General features: G+C 39.6%; 1 protein-coding gene across 3 annotated transcripts in view; it reads right to left on the reverse strand.

Annotated features, from left to right (window-relative positions):
• Positions 1-17,895, reverse strand: part of kcnh8 (potassium voltage-gated channel, subfamily H (eag-related), member 8) — a 51,792-nt gene that overhangs the window by 7,021 nt on the left and 26,876 nt on the right. For 2 of the 3 annotated variants that reach the window (XM_020614272.1, XM_020614270.1), the window contains exons 7-13: positions 15,799-16,003; positions 13,158-13,367; positions 11,055-11,254; positions 9,094-9,343; positions 4,372-4,586; positions 1,616-1,654; positions 355-623 (exon numbers count right to left, since the gene is read on the reverse strand). In XM_020614272.1, the coding sequence (XP_020469928.1) occupies positions 355-623; positions 1,616-1,654; positions 4,372-4,586; positions 9,094-9,343; positions 11,055-11,254; positions 13,158-13,367; positions 15,799-16,003 (1,388 nt within the window). The remainder of the gene's footprint in view (positions 1-354; positions 624-1,615; positions 1,655-4,371; positions 4,587-9,093; positions 9,344-11,054; positions 11,255-13,157; positions 13,368-15,798; positions 16,004-17,895) is intronic. The other variant, XM_020614271.1, reaches the window with a different exon arrangement.

Consider the following 17,895-nt stretch of genomic DNA (forward strand, 5'->3'; position numbering starts at 1 on the left):
TCCTCCATCTTTCTACTGTTTTTCTGCTTCCACATTTGGGATCTGCCATCTGTGCAGATTCTTCAGAAGCCTTCCCCAAACAGTAACTAAGCATCAACATCAACAGAGGACCATTGCAAAGCATAATCCCCCTTCCTCATCCCCATTCATGGAAGTTGTCCTTTCTACTGAAACTTCTGTTTCTGTGCTGTGACAAGGTTTAATAAACAAGGTCATCCAAATATCATTTGTCACTTCTGACTCACCCATGGATTGTACCACTGTGTAAAACAATGACAAAAATACACGTAACACTGAGTCACAGAGACGCAGGCCTGCAGAGCCAGACACACAATCAGTGGTGGTCAAACCCACCTGGAGCTGAGGTTGGAAGGGTCTAAAGTGGTGAGATTAATTTCCTGGAGAGACCTCCTGTAGCTCTGTTCCACGGTCTTCTGGCTGGGTCGACACAGCGGAGACTTCCCTCCGGCGTCCCTGAGGTTCACTGCTCGTTTCCTTGCCAATGACAAAGACACAGACGTGGCCTCATCTTCTTCCTCGTCTTCATCTTTGTCGTGTTTCTGCTGAGCCTTGAAGATGGGTGGATAGCCATGAGCCACTTGCCCGTTCCTTCTCACCCTAGACTAGAAGATATGAAAGGAACTGATAACAAAAATCATTCACTTGTGACACAGCCTTGGAGTGTGGATACTGAGACAACTTATGTATATTATGTACCGATAAAAAAGCAGAGTTGCCATGAAATTAATATCTATTCATGTTGAGTGATCTGAGGCTTCAGCCTTAATAATGTCAGCTTTGCTTGAATTCAACAACAAAGAAAAAAACTGCAATATCTGTATTCTGTTTCACAACAAATGTAACCATCCTCCCTTTCTGCTTCCTCTAAAGATGCCGAAACTCTATTTGTATGGCTAATACCATTACTGTGAAATACACAGAGGGGTTATTAAAACATACAGTATGTATGCACTAATGACTTCTAAGTGCAAAGAGCACAACAATCAGCTGGATTTAAGACTGACAACCTCAAACAAAAAGCCCCAGAGAGGATGTTTAGGCTACAAATGTGACCTGCAGAACAACACGGCAACACTGCTGAACTCTGACATCCATCTTCATAAACATAGACAGGGGGCTAAATTGCTGACACCGATCAACTATAAGATGAAGACACAATCACGTACTATTACAGAAATAAGGAACACAGTCATCTATTGATCTGCCACCTACGACCCCAGTCTCTCAGAGGAAAACAGCACCAGCGTGAGGTCAATGGCTGATAATGACATTTCTATTATTTTTGCAGTCCCCAAAATGAAAGAGCAGTTTGACAGCATGCAGACCATTTTATCGGCCTCCATTCTGGGCCAGCCTGCTGACTCATTTTGTGAAGAACTGATTTTGAAAAATTAACCTGTGGTTGAACATTCATTTTATGTTATTTTCTGTTGTGAGCTGATTAAAATGTTGTGCACAGGTATCAGCAAATAGGACAAGATGATTAACATCAGACAAGCCTTTTCACTAAATGGTACCTGTCTCAAAGTAGGGCATATTGCCTTCAGACTGCAAATCATTAGTCAGTGTTTGTATGTGCGAGTGATTGTGGTACCTGAGTATCTAGAGCTGTTGTGGACAGTCTGGCTTTAAACTGGAAGAGAGCCAAAGAGGAAATGCACAGTAAATTAAGTGCAGGAGAGAGACACTGCCTTTTCTCAGTTTTAATTTACAGAGGAGCTATTTCACAAGGCTCAGCAGTAAATTATTTTTGAATGAGAGACTAAGTATATCATAGATGACTATATGTCTCACGGTGATGCAGTGATAGAAAATAATACACCTTAATTTATTAATGCGAGTGCAGTAATATCCAAACAGCAATCTCAACACCTCACAAACAAACCCTGGGCTGCCGTCGACCTCCTGCCTTCATTTAAATCCTGAGATTTCAGCTGCCCCTCTGCACATTAGCTTCACCTAAAAGCCCTGCGGCAGGTAATGTGTGTGTGTGTGTGTGTGTGTGTGTGTAAGTGGGCCAGTGGTTTTTGGGCAGGAGAGACTGAAACACCTGACTGTAATTACAGCAGCAGAGCTCCTCCAAGTGCCACAGCTATTTTTGCCTATTTTCTCTCTTTCTCTTTCACACACACACAAACACACACACACACACACACACACACCTTTGTTTTGATTTGATTTTATTCTTTCAAGCATGTAAAGACAGTTGATATGTCAACACACATAATTTTACACATATCCAACAAATGCTAATCCAATATCAATGTGCTTATACCTAGTACATGCTTGAATGGAGTAGGAAGAAGTCAGACTTATCCAGTCCTACCCCATGACATCATCTTACCATCATTGGTTTGCAAGCAGTAAATAATTCTCTTCTACACCACACAAGTAATATACTAAAAAAATATGACAGAGTGTTAACATTCATACATAATTCATAGTGCAAAAAACGACAAATAAAATCAAACTCTCTCTAATTAAACAAAAAATGTAAAGCTTTTATAAGATGTCATGTTGCTGATCCAGCATTGAAACCAAATAGCTGCTAGATCAGGTGAGAGCCAGGCCTTCAGACGCAAATTTAAAGCCTCATGAACACTGAAATCATATTTTTTTCTTTTGCTATAAAGAAGATAACACAATCGACCATTAACCATTTATTTCTTGGTCTGAGAAACTACTATTACAACTACCCTTATTTTGGGTCCAGCTCAATGTATGAAACTTCAGACCGAACTATTTTGCTCCAAAGTCTCTGAACGGCCACAATTGTAACGCCTACAAACATATAAGAACAAAGGTTTTTGCACAAATAAATGTAAAATCCCAGACTTTGACTCAATTCCTGATCAACTTGAATGACAGCACATACAAGGAGAAAACAGAGCCAGCTCCATATTAGCTGTAATATTTGTCTGTACTTGTCACAGCCTAAGAGACAACCAGCACAACACAATTCATCTTTAACTACTGACCTGAAACAGATCCCAGAGTTTTCTCTGCCACTTTCTTGATTTATATTTTTTCTAGTGTATATTGCTAAATTTTCCATATTCTTGTCATTCTATAATAGTTTACTTAACTACCTATATAAATGATTTTTAATTAGTTGTGATGCTTACTAATGTATTTATATATTTGTACCTGGAAGTAAAACGCTTTAGCAACATCGTTAATGGCCATGAAAATGTAAGATTTATTTAATACAATGTTTTATTTTTACTACAACTTAAATTTTCATCCAAGACACGTTTCAAAAATCTGCTGTCAGTTTATAGAAAGAAAAAATGTGAATCGGCAGGTCAGATCTAAAATTCTGAATCAGCCAAGAAAATTGCAATCAGTGCATCTCTAATACAGGCTGAACAATTATCAAGTGTGTCCTTTTGATCAAAATAGATCAGTTTCTTTACAGTTAACCAGTCTTATTCCAGGACATTTAAGAATTACGGACTGTTTGTGGCATTGTCCTCTTCTCTCTGATGGACAGATCCTGCTGTAGAGGAGCTGCTTGGGCTCAAAATCCAAGCCTTATTTTACCTTGTTTTAAAGCTTTGCCCCTTTTTCTTTCTCTAACCGTCCTCAAATTCCATTATTTTCTCTTCAGACTTCAGCCCTTCTTGCTCTCCTCTTTCCTATCACTCAACCCATCTGTCATTCTCACACATTATTGTAGTACATTACTTCATTATACAGAGAAACTGGCAGGTGTGTATCAAGTGTTTGTCTTGCACTGCGTAGCCATGGCTTAGATTTGAGAATTCATGCTTTAAAAAACATTTTAACATTAAAGGGGTTTATTTAGATGATTAAAACAATGTCAGATAAAAATTGGTGATTAAAAATAGAAAACTGATTTTAGAAAACTGATTTTAGAATCTGAAGCAAAAACAGTTTATTTCAATCTTTTATTGTTCACTCTTTTGTTTCCTATTTATTGGTCAACAACACAAGTGGCCTTCATTCATGAAGACTACAATGATTTTTGTTCCCTTGCGACAGAAAACATTTAGCAGCTGAGTGTGTGGACCTTTACTGTAATCAAGGTCAAAATAGGTTTTTGAAAAATCAGTTTTTAGTTATAACGTAATGAAATCAGGATCTTGGTCTCTGAAAATTTCTTCAATTTCCAATGTATGTGCAGGATTCAGATTTCCACATCAAACTAGCTGTCATCATCATGTGCACATGTGAAACTCATGTTTAAGGTGAGGACAAACTTTGATCCTTTATCAGATGAATCAAATTCTGCTCATACCTTTAGTGAAGCTCAAACAGCCAAAAGAACTGTAAAGAAAAACACAGTTTTTGTGGAGTGGGACATTAAAACCACTGTGGTGGACTCACGTGTGTCTCGTGTCCCTCCCTTAGGTTGTATGTGAGGTCCTGCTGGATGTCCTGGACAAAGTGGTGGGAGTATTCAGGGTATAGGTCCAATACCTCATACAACCCCCGCAGGTTGATACACTGCAGGTCACAGTAGGTCAGGGCTTTCACATCCGCATTGGTTTTTATCACCCGGTCATCTAAGGACAGGTTTGCCCCGATTAGGTCTCCTTTACCTGCTCAGAGAGATATATGGACACGGTAGGTCAGAAAAGGTGTCATAGTATAAGGTTTACATGCATGTAAAAGCTTACATCTGAGTCTCTAATGCAGACTGCAACATATTTTAGATCTCCATTTACTGAAGAGGTTATGAGGGAGAAACTGGGTTGGAGTGGATGAGAGTGAGAGGCTTTGGTGCAGTATGAAGCAACTAGATTAGTGTTAATACAAGAGTTATTACAAAATAACACATTTAAAAACTGTTAAGAAAGTAAGGAATGTGTCACTTTCTAATAAGCCAGCAGTAAAAATGAGTAAATTCACTATTTTGAACAAAAGTTTCTTACAATAATCCACCAAGACTGAAGCCGTAAATGTTACTAAATTCTGAATGGCTGGATTTGGGTTCAGATGTGTTTCATTTCATCTCCAGAAAGTCATTTGTCAAATGATCCATTGATAAACCAAAAGCCTAAAAAGACAGTGTCATGCTTGAACCTGGCAACCCATAACATCTTTTTTCTTTTTATTAATGTCTTAACACAGTTCCAAAATGCACTAATAAATGTTAATGTTAACATTAATGTCTTTTAGTTTTCCTCTGACCACTATGTTTGAAAGTGAGTTGGAAGTGTTGCCATATTCCTGATGTGAGTCTATTTGTTTGTACTAGGACCAGGAAGCCACAACTAAAACTAACCAGCACCGGGAAACTAAGTTGGCATCAAAACCGTCATTCAACCATCATTTAACATCACTGAAATTTGGCAGCTGTTGGCAGCTCTGTTCATCTAGGCAGCAAGTCAGCTGGAAATAAACACCACGTGCTTGTCAGACTGTGTTAAATTTAAAATGCCAGTCATTTGTGAATGCAATAACTATTTCAAACAAAAAGTGAGAAGTTTAATGAGCAGAAACTATAAACCTCAAGTCTGACAGGGTCAAGAAAGTATATCAGTGTTTATTTATAAGATATTTTCATACTACTTTTAGCAAATTTTAGCATTTAAGTGAAGCAGTAGTGATATTTTGTGCTCACTCTCTTTTGTCACATACTGGACCAAGCTAAGTACTCTGTGTTAATGCCCCTTAAGCAGCATTAAAATTTTCATTATGGTCATTGTGAACTGTGAACACTGTTCATTTTCACCACAGCTGATGGAGTAGCAGTCGTGACTGTACTTATCCCCCCATTCCTTCTCACCTTAGTCATTATTTCTCTCCCTTCCTCTGTATTTTGCTCTCTCTGTTTCAAGATTGCCACTCCTGCTATATCAAAACCCTTTGTCACTGTCCCCTCTTTTCTCATGACTGCTTCCCTGCCTGTATTTCTTCTAACTTCCCTATCTTTGTTACCTTGCTTCCTTGCTTGTTTCCTTCCTTCTTCACTGATTTAATTATTTCCTTGTTTCCCCTTGTTCTGCCTGCATTGTTCTTTATATCTTTCCTCTATATTTTGTTCTGTTTTTCCTTAGTTCTGCCATATTTTCTGTTTTCCCATCCGATCTTCTGTCCTTCCATCCCTCCTTCCTTCTTTCCTTCCTTTTTGCTGTCCCTCATTTTTACCCTACAAGTTTTGTTTCTTGCCTTCCTTCTTTTTCTTCTCTACCTCATCTTATCTTAGCTCAGTTGTATTCTATGAAATGATTTCAATTTCCTCCTTTTTCTTACTGCTTCCTCTCATCCATTCCTGAACACTCTGTTATTTGCTTCCTTTATCTGCCTCTGCTTTTCTCCTTAGCGTTCCCCTTTCAATCTCTGTCTTCCCTTAGTCCAGCACCCCTGATATTTGCACAAAAATGATCTCTCTTTCCTCACTCCATCAACCTTACTTTGGCTTCATCTTCTCATTCCCTCTGTTTTATGTCTATCAACACAGCCTCTTGCTTTTGCCCACTTTCTATTATACGATACTGAGCGCCGACTATGGACTAGTGTGACAAGGAAGAGGGTGAACACAAAGAGAAAGTGGAACAGTGAGAGAAGCTTTTTCCTCCTTCAGTCAGACACTCACTGTCAGCCTGACCTTCTGCACAGTCAGCAGGCAAGTCCAGAGAGAATGCTCTCCGCCTGTCAAGCCTACACACACATATGGACCCACCCACACAAACAAATAAATGCCATTCTGTGCACCAGTAAACAATTCCACCTACTTGTTACAAACACTCACAAGCAGGTATCCAGTCAAACAACAGGTAAGCAAACACATGCACACACCACAAACACAAAGATCAAGATAAAGATTGTAAGTAAAGCACCAACAGAAACAAACAGATGGATGAGGGCTCAGATTCAGATCTTTAACTCGCTTTCTCTTATTGACTCACCCACACAATTACAATGCACTTTTCCGGCACACACATATTTGTGGCAGATTGGTCTATAACTCTGTCTCATGAAGGCCAGACAGCAGAAGCCATTAAGGTCACCCAGGGCAAAATGTTGTGTCACACAGCAGGTGTGTGTGGTAATACAAAGAGTGACGCTTGTTTGCATCTTGTTTTAGATCTATTCTGCATACAAAAATATGATTATACCACCATGATACCCATGGTGATTTTTTAATTTCATAATTCATGAACATCAATTTTGAGAGGAAAATTCTCCAGCACTCAAAAGCAGGTGCAAATTTGAGCAGATGTAGTGAAGCAAAGGTTTGATGGCAACAAGAGAAAGCAATCATCTGTCCTCCTAAGCTGCACTGAATGAATTCCAAAACAACTTTGCAAGTAGCTTTTCTGTTAAGATGAGAGCAGTAATAACTAGAAAGGCACCAGAAGAATACTTCTGCCGATATACAGTATATTGAGTTGCCAAAATGCATATAAAGAAGATTATTGGATAGCTGCTGAAATATTTTTACACAGTCCCATGTAATGGGTCACGAAACAGTGGAGAAAAGGTGGCTCTGCCCTTTGTCTTGATTTTTACTCAGCTGCCCATGGACTTTGGTAATTGTACACTTTTGACAGCACTTTTAAAAATAACCATTTGGTTTCAATTAGCTCAGGGTTCTAAGGAGACATTAGTCATATGAATACCATGTACACCTTCCACCTCCTGTGGATTAAACATCTGTTGTTCCATCTGGGTCAGTTCATACTCCGGACGTGGTCTGTCAATGGTTGCGATGGCTTCTATCTTTTATCATTACTTTTGAACAAGCAGTTTTTTCTTTTATGTGCTTTTTAATACAATTTTATGTATTTACCCTTTCATTAGAACTTGAACACATGATTCCTGCTAAATTAATAGTACGTTTGTTGTCATGTTCAATGAATAAAGACACCCAAATATCTTTCTTAGTATGAGATGAAATGTAGCTTTTGAAAATGTTTGAATTTCATTCCCTCAATAATGAGTAGCCAATTTCTGTTTTAGTGTCACTACACCTGATTTAGGATTATCTCACCACTGAAATGTACCTTTTTACATGATTCTTTTTCTTTTGCAGGATGCACAGGGAGCAATGTTGCCAGCTGATATTGTAACTAGACAGTAAGTAAAATTTGAAAAAGGAGGGAGGTGTAAAAAAATGAAAAATGGGGCATGAGGTGGTGGCGATTGTCATTTTAACCAGCCAATAAGTAATAAAGTCGGGGAGTGTATAGGTGATATTTCCACTCTGAATTACAAGTACTGCAACAAGACGAGGTCATCACTGGGGATTTCTAGAACCGCTTAACAGGGTCTGGTCGGCCAGGACAGGATCATCTTTATTTTATGATTATGTTCAACATGTCACCTGTTTTATTGCTTATCATGGTTTGTTTCCATTGGGGGACTGAAATTATGCAGCTCGGGGTTGGTCCCTGGCTTTGAATGGAGAGACCCGACACATTGCCTGAAATAATCCCTTAAAAGCAACATTCCCATGACAATTTGATCCTTACATCTAATCTGTTGACCTTCTACTGAATCAGCAGAGTTTCAGCTACAGTTTGTTGTTAGGTGCAGTCTGTAGCATTATTTGTTGTGCCACAGTAGTAGTCTTCTGTGAGCCCTATAAATGTGAACAGTCTGGATCAGCAGATCTAGAATATTACTTGGATCCACATCATACTTTGATGTGTGGTATACAAGTAGTGATATACAAGTGGCTGAATGTTTATGTCCCATTAGGGCTGCTCACTTTCACTGAACTACACAGTAACTATTTACAGCGTTATATTGCCCAATATTAAGTAAAGCTTTGGAAATTTAGAACCCAGCTCCCCCATTTTGTATACGTAACAGATAAGTCCTTCTTAGGCTTTTACTGCTAGAACTTATTGTTGAAAAATGACATCTAACTAGAGTTGATAATAGGCTCTGAGAATTAGTTGTAGCCTTTAGGACATTGTAATTCTCCTGTATCTAAACAATGAGCTCATTTACAGGGCAAAGTTTTATCACAGTGAGCCATGTGGAGCTTTATTATGAAACTTGCTGTTGGGAGTTTCTTTGTAAAACTATAATTATAGCACAAAAGGATTATTGCTCTGTCTAACCAACAACCGCCTCCCCATCCCTTTGTCTTACCCAGGATAGCCAGCACCATGCCATCTTTCAGCACCTCCATGGATCCTGAACAGACAAAAAAAATGGCCTGGAGTGCATCGCCCTGTCGGAGGAGGTACTCTCCAGGAGCGCAGAATGAGGTCTTGATGTGCAGAGACAGGGAGCGCAAGCAGCCACGACTGGCAGAGGCAAACAGCGACAGCTCCAGGATCTCCTTGTTAAGGTGCATGGTGATGTCGGAACGCAGCTCGTCTGGAAAGTCCTTTAGCAGCTGTAGAGATGATGGAAGGGAGAATGTGACAGAGACAGGGACAAAGAGGAGGCAGGAAGCAATGAGAAGAGCATGAGAGCTGTGAAACTATCCCATGGTGCAACTCAGTTTTTTAAATTGGTTTCCTTTGGTTTGATTCCTAAGCTATTGTACCACAGGAAACATTAACGTCAAGTCAAGTTTATTTAGCCCAAAAGCAATATCTTGCCTCAGAGGATTTTACAGTCTGTGCAACATACAGACACACTCTGTACTTAGAGCCTTGAAGCAGAAGAAAAACCTCCTCCACAGCATTTCAGAGCATTATTTTATATACATGGTTTAAATTCCAGTCAGGAGCTATCTGCCTAATTTGAAAAATCACTAATACAACTCATATACTACTGTAAATTAACACAATATACACAGTTGCTAACCACAACATAAACATCCCTATCACCGTTCAAGAAACAAAAACCACAGCATAACATCTATCTGTCTGTCTCCTTATCAGGACAAAGATCTGGAGCTCACCATCACATAGAGTATAGAGTCCATCAACGAGTCATTGGAACCACGCTGCCTTTAATCAACACACCTATCTATAGTTCATCTGTTTGAAGTTCATCTTCATCACTCCATCTAAGCGCTGGTCTGGCCTCTCACAGCTGACTTTCAGGAATTCACAACCTAGATGGCCAAGCTTCCATTAGACTACTGATGGTTGCCTCCGTTTCCCCAGACTTGTCTAAAGGTGCTCTTAACCCTTCTTTTTCTATTTCAGTTTTATCTAAGCAACCCATGCCACATTTGCAAACTTCATTAATTTTCCACCTGTCTCCATTTTTCAGTTTATGTTTTTTGATCTCTAGCATTTAGAAGACTTTTCTGTCTGGCACAACCTGAACTAGATGCCACTGTAACATAAGCTTAAATTCCAAACTCTAAGTAAAAGTAGCAAGAGTATAATAAAACTCTATTACTCAAGTTCAATGTCATTTTTGAATTTTGTAATTCACAAAGTAATTAAAAACCAATGCTATCAAATAAATGAAGTAAAAAGTACAATGTTTTTCTTTGAAATATATTAAGGTAGACGTATACTGTAGCAGTAAGTGGAATATAATACTCAAGGAAAGCACAAACACCTTAAAAATCTACTTAAGTAGAGTGTTTGAGTGAATATAATCAGTTATTTTCTACCACTACCTCAAACTAAGTGTGATTTCCTGTTGTCCCTGTTTTATGCTCCTACAATCATGTCATTTAGATTCCTCACATCTCAAATTTCGGTACATTTCTTATACTTGCCACATAAAAGGAGTCTGACATCAGCTAAACGATGGGTCTGCAAGTGTATAAAGCCCAAAATCTCAAGGTTACAAAATATCCTGTCATGCACTAATGACCATGTAAGGCAGAAAAGCGATGTCTTTGTCCACTGCATCTTAATCTTTCATACTTGAATTCTGTCCTGTCAGTGCTGAGAAAAACAATATACTCCTACATGGAGGAGGCTCATGTAATATCGATCATATTATTATTCTGAGTCTCTAATGTGAGAAGAGTGTGATCCTTCCTGTAGGCTATGCTGCTGGATGTCAAAAATGTAAGTTAAGTGAAAAAGGAGGATATGGTCTGCTACCAGATTACAGTGTGTGGATATGTACTAGTGGAATTAGTTTTCACACAGACGCGCTCCAATCTGAATCAGAATGTTATCGTTTTGTACCTCGTTACAGTCGATGCCGTTGTTGACTGACCAGGTTGTCTGAAAGTACTCCAGCATTCGCTGCTTGAGGCTTTGTGGCAGATGGTGGACACGTATGAAGTCCTTAAGGTCTTTGGTTCTGGTGTGGTACTGGGACCAGCGTGAGTACATCCTCTGGATAATGGCTGTCACATTACCAAAGACCAAGGCATGCATCAGAGCTGCAGGTCAGAAGAGGAGGAGGAGAAGGAGAGTTCATATAGCGAGTATGAGCATGAAAGAAAAAGAACGAAATAGATGTAACTGACATTCATTCATTCATCTTCTACCGCTTAATCCCTGAACGGGGTCACAGGGGGGGCCGGAGCCAATCCCGGCCAGCAATCAGGCGAAGGCAGGGTACACCCTGGACAGGTCGCCAATCCATCGCAGGGCTAACACATAGACGAACAACCACACACACACATGCACACGCACTCCTATGGGCAATTTAGAGACACCAATCAACCTAAGCTGCATGTCTTTGGACTGTGGGAGGAAGCCGGAGTACCCGGAGAGAACCCACACAAGCACGGGGAGAACATGCAAACTCCACACAGAAAGGGTCCCAGGTGGGGCCTTCTTGCTGTGAGGCAATGGTGCTAACCACTGCGCCACCGTGCTGCCCAATGACAATGGATTGTTAAGATAGGGAACCAAATTAGAAAACAATTTGGATTGCTATTTTAATGGCAGATGCTTGGTGCCAGCAGAGAACAGTGTTTGTATATCTCACTGTAATGCTGACAGTGTCAACATGTAGGAAGGGATGCAACACAGGTTGCTTCAGTAACATTGTGGAGCAGTTCATCATTAAGAGGATGACTGGGATAAGCACTGGGACCACCTGCCTGCTCTCATCAGGTCACTGGTGCATTTAGAGGCACAGCAAAAAGCAGTCATGGTTTGTCCTTCCATATCTTCACAAGCCAGTAGACCTCTGCAAAACCATACATGGCCCTGCTCTATATTAGTAGCCACATTGCTGTGCCTCTATATTTTTGTCCTTTCCAGCTACATACATGAGAGGGTCAGAATATTAGGAACACCTCTGATTATAATGCAGTTCAGTACAACACCACCTTTAACTATGATCTTAATAATAAAAATATAATTTAATTTTCACCAAAAACTGAAACATTTTGAGTTTCATAAACACAGATGTTAAGATTGTTGTATTGAATTGGACACAACTGTACAGCTGTGCCTAATAAAGTCGCCGGTGAGTGTACATTTAAGCAAAGTACCATTTTCAAAGAAATAAGACACATTTGTACTTGTTTTAGTTATGATTTGCAACTGCTTACAGGCTGTATGATGGTCTTCACATTTGATTGATTAAATCCCTGCAGCAATAACAAAAATCTACCTTTTTATTCATCATATTAAATATTTCTATCTTGTAAATATGGTCAAGCATGAATCTTATCAGTTCATTCTAATAAGTAAATAATCCAATTTCTTCCACAAATTCACCACATTGATCTAAAGTCTGAAATAAATACGAACTGGTCTTTTGCTTTAGTTTTCAAGGGACAGTATGTGGGTGTGTGTGGTGTATGTGACTGCTACTGCCCTCAGGCAGCCAGAGACATTTAACATTCAACTGAACCAGAGAAGGGAGTGTCCATAGGGAAAACTCTGCACGGTGATCTCTGCATCCCTGAAAACCAAACCTAGGATCCAGTTTAACAGCCTGTTAAGATCTGTTTAATATGCCACTGGATTGTAATGAAGCTGCATGCAAATGCGAATGGGTATGTTTTGTATGGCCAGAGCCACACTTGTCCTTTATGCACCCAAAGTGACAGGACAAGACAGAAATATCAGAGTTTTTTATTTATCTATTTATTTATTTTTATCACTATAGAATCTTTAAACAAAGATATGCAGGATTAGTATTAGGTGGAAAATAAACTGACAGTATGTTACAATTCTACATACTGTAGTCTAAATCTGATCCAGTGTGAGACAAAGGGAGTGTTCAGGCATAAATAAATCAAAGTCCTGCAATATGATCTTTAAAAATACGCTTTTTAAACTACATTATGTGCATGTGATCACTGATGTGCGTGGTCTCTTTACCTCCTATGAGCATGACACAAATAGAAAAGATCTTTTCTGCATCAGTGTTGGCTGACACGTTGCCGAAGCCCACACTGGTCAGACTGCTGAGGGTGAAGTAGAGTGATGCGATATAGATGCTCCGGATGGACAGGCTGCTGCCGGTTCCATTCATGCCTCCTATGGCATAGTACGGTGACTCCAGACGTTTTCCTAGTTCATGAAGCCATCCTGGATTGAAATGGTGAAAGTGGGGTTATTGATGGATGGATGACAAATGGATAGTTAAAGCTAGCAAAAATGCACTTTGATTGTGTTTTCCAAGCAAATATCATCTGTCATAACAGCATGATCATTAAGAGACAAAAGAAGAAACCATATACTGTATATTATGAACAATATCTGCAGTAAATATTAAAGGAATCAAAGGAAATCTATTACAAAACATTGAATAGTCACATATTTATTCTTCTTATATTCCTAAGGAACTAGATGTTATCCCCACAAATGCATAATACAATTCCACAGACTCTATAGATTCTTTAATACAAAGAGTTGCAATCATTGTCTGAAAAGTTGTGTAATGAAGCATGTAGAGTAGATACAGACAAAGATGACACCACTGGGTTCTGGACATTCTCCTTCACACTGCATCCAGAACAATGAATAGGGTAGGGTTAATCATAGGGTTAACAGTGGAGGTATCTGATCCCTGGTCAGTACAGCGTGGCGACATACAGCTGATCCCAGGAGAGTCTCCTGCAGACACTGATGAATGGTAATTGGATAGAGGTCCTATAGCTCCCTGCCTTCAACACTCAGTTCAGCATCAGAAACGAATAATTAGGACACAACACATTAATCCTGGCTTATGTACTGGTTATTTTATGACACTGAAATGCAGTAATTGGTGAAGAGAATTCTGAATCATTTTCATGATCTGATCAATGCTGACCCGGAACCAGTTAGGAAGACACAGGCAGTGCAGCTCACTGATACTGACCACAGATCAGCCCAGTGGGCCTTATTATATGAGGGACCTGGAGGCTAAGGGGGAAGCCAGAGCGCTTCCTCATTAATAATGGGAAAAATCAAACCACTGGCTCCGTCAATTTTTAAACTCACACAAAGCACTTGAATACAGACAGACACACACACACACACACAACTGAATAAGTAACCCCAACCCTTAACCTTACCCTAACCTAAACCTGAACCATAAAACCAAGTCTTAACTGTCAAACAGGTCTTTGAAGGTACATCAACAAGTGACCAAAATGTCCTCACGTAACCAAAATACCTCAAAATAAACCCTAGTCTGGTTCTCACAACCTATAGTTACACAAGTACACACACAACTGAGGCAGTTGCTCTTGCATTTTCCATTTAGTACATATTTTACAACAGTTGATATGGAACTCATTAACTTCATTTTGCTGCTAAAACAGGTTAGTGTAACGAGCTTGCAGTACTGCAAACACCTACTCCATAATAAACAGCAACAGCATGATGAGTCCATAATGCACTGTAATTATTGGCAAGGACCTCTCAATTTAATATTACTGTATGTGTTTCAAACACACCTACATGTGATGTGTTTTGAGCTGGGCAGCGGCTCTACTGTGGTGTTACTGCAATCTCTTAACACTGGCTAAAGGGCAAATGGTTAAAACAATGAGGACAATGATGAAAACATCTCTATGGGTCAATATCAGATCCTATTTCCTGAAAAAAATGGCTTTTTATTATGGAAATACTGAGCAAAGAAGCTAAACAGCACCAGCATATTGACATGTTTAGTGGCCCCATATATAATGTGACAGCTGAGAAAACTCAAAAAGCTAAGAGCAGAAAAAAAGAGAGGAAATGAAGTCTCCTACACAAAATACTGAACATGTGGAATTTATGTAATCAAAACATTGACTTCATTTATTGATGCCAGATGATCATAACCAAACCATTTCATCTTTATGGTCTTTTTTCTGAGCCACAGGCCGAACCATTTATTTCACAGATTTTTGCTTACAAGAACCCAATGTTCCCTTTATATTGATTCAATGCAGAGCTTGACAAAGCTGGGTAATGTCTTCTTCTGCTAGAAAAATGTAAATGAAATGAAAACGCTTCTTCTGGCCTCACTGCTCAACCCAAACCAAAATACACAACCATTACATCACAGCACCAACAGCACTGTCTGTACACACTGTTCATTCTCTAATGGCCACAGTTGTGTACCACTTCGATGTGCTGCAGAAGTTTTCGTTTTTACTCATCTAAAACCTCAGTCCACAAGTCAGGTGGTAGTTATTTAGGGTCACCCTTTTTTGTATTTCCTTTACGTCTGAGGTTTTCATGGTGTCCTTGCTTGTTGAATATATCTTGCATTTTTTGCAAACCTTAGTAGTCACGACCCTTTTCAAACTGCATTGTTTTCACAGAGAGAAGCCTTGAACACTCAGAGGTCATCTGAAAATATCAAAGTATTTTATTAAAAAAAATATGAATCTCCACCATGTTATAATGTGTTATGGTTTGTGGTGAATCAGCAAGTTCAGTGTCAAGATAAAAAGACATAATCTCAATGTAAAACATCAACAGCAAGGGGGCTGGGAGCTCCTTTGCCATTGGATTTAATATTCGACATGATTTTTCCTTTACTCACCAATATCCCAACTGTAGGTGTTGGCCTCCATCTCCATCTTGCCGATGACGTACCAGATGCATGCCATCCAGTGGGCGAGCAGGGCAAACATGGACATAAGCAGAGTGAGGACCACCGTGCTGTGCTGGGAGTAGCGGTCCATCTTCTGGAGCAGCCGCAGCAAACGAAGCAGACGCACCGTTTTTAACAGGTGGACCACAGACACCTAGGGATAAAGATGAGTCACCTAAGGTGAGTTGATTTATCAGGATGCAGATAGCAAATTTATGAATTTCCCACAGGGTTTGTCATAAGGGGCATTTCCTGCAGACTGTAAACATCACAGCTAACATGTCCTAAACCTAAATTGGAATTGGCACCATGTACACATACTATCAAAACACACACTTGTGTCATTACTGTGTTTCAACACTATACCGTTGCTACCTCTCCACATTTATGGCTTCTGAAGGCAACATGTATTTCATACCTTGCTAAGAAGTGATCAAGCACCACAGCTACTGTACTCCATCTCTTTTTCTTTTGTTAAGATGTTTTGGCATTCTGGTGAAAGCCAAACAGAAGCTATGAAACTAGGGGACAGGCTGCAGTGATCTCTATTTTACACACTGTAAATCTCAAGGGAAGTACAGTATGATAAACCAGCTAAATACACAAACAGGCTGATACACAATTCCATTCACAGCACCGCTTGAAGTGACAAAAAGCTCTTAACTGTGCTTTTTGCCCTCTTCAACATTGCAAACCTTTCAAATGCTCTCATATTCTATAATTAGAACTTGACAAATGCAACAACATGCTATGGGAAGCTATGCGGAGATTTTTTGGTGGATCCTTGATTATAAAAATACCAATTAGAGTAATCAGACTCTTGCTGCAGGTGTGTTTGTTTTGTTGTTTTTTAACCTCCACTCCTCTTCTTTCCATTGTTTGTTCTTTCGCTCCCTCAGTCCTTCATAAATTACAGTACTTTTGCCACATGCATTCGGTTTCCCTCTGCTGACTTACACAGTGTCAGGTTCGCCTTCATGTCTTTTCCACATTGTGTGCTGTAGATGTAATGTGAATGTCATCCATTGTGCACCTGCTCCTCAGGCAATCTTCACCAACAGTCATTTGGGGCTTGCTGTCATGTAGCCCCATTGGAAATGTGAATACACATGCACACACACATAGATGCTAATTATTATTTAGAAAAATATATGACAAGGATGATTTTGTAAGCTTTTTATGAGGTTGTATGTTGGATATGCATTTGTCTGGTGTGTGTACTTCTATGGAAATGCAATGGGCACATCTCAGATCTCTTATATAATTATTCCTTGCTCTTCAATCTTCAATTGGCCTCAGAAGTTGTTTCAGTTTATCAAGGATCAAGGGCATCCCAAGATGTTATGGGTATATCCCAAATCTCTTATAAACACAGTCTTTTCCACCATTGTGTCTTTTCCTTGTGTCTTAATCCCACTCAGCTAAGAAGCAAGGAAAATGTGAGGAGAGAGGACTCAAGGAAACATGTTATTAGTGACATGAGATGCCCTTTCCTCAGATTCTTCATCTGAAGTGTCCAATCACCAACTGATTTGTGATAAAGGGGCATGTCATTTCATGTGGAGGATGGTCTTGTGTGTCTGTGGTCATGACTCCTCCAGCAGCCTTCTCATTCCTCACTCCTCAGAGCCGTTACAAGAGACTTGAAACATCCAAGGTCCTGAGTTAATCTGTAGTAAATTATAAGAGACATGAGATGTACACTATATCTGTTCTGAGGAAGGAGGATCGAGGCGTGAGGAGGCTGTTGGAGGAGACATGAGAAAGGATACACGAGACCATCCCTTGCAGAAGTGTTCTATGGACCGACGTCCCTTTATCTAAAATCACTTGGTGTTTAAATGCTTCAAATGAAAGAAGGAGGAAAGGACATCTCATTGTCACTAAAAACATATTTCTCTTTCCTCACATCTGCATCTTTTTCTCAAATCTTATATGGGAGGGACATTTACAGTAGATGCATATAAGAGACTTGGGGTGAACCCACTCCTTGGACTAGTTTGGGCGTGAGGACATTTTGGGAATGTGAGGACATTTTGTGTGGTC

The sequence above is a fragment of the Monopterus albus genome, unplaced genomic scaffold, assembly GCF_001952655.1.
Source record: "Monopterus albus unplaced genomic scaffold, M_albus_1.0 scaffold143.1, whole genome shotgun sequence".
Lineage (NCBI taxonomy): Eukaryota > Metazoa > Chordata > Actinopteri > Synbranchiformes > Synbranchidae > Monopterus > Monopterus albus.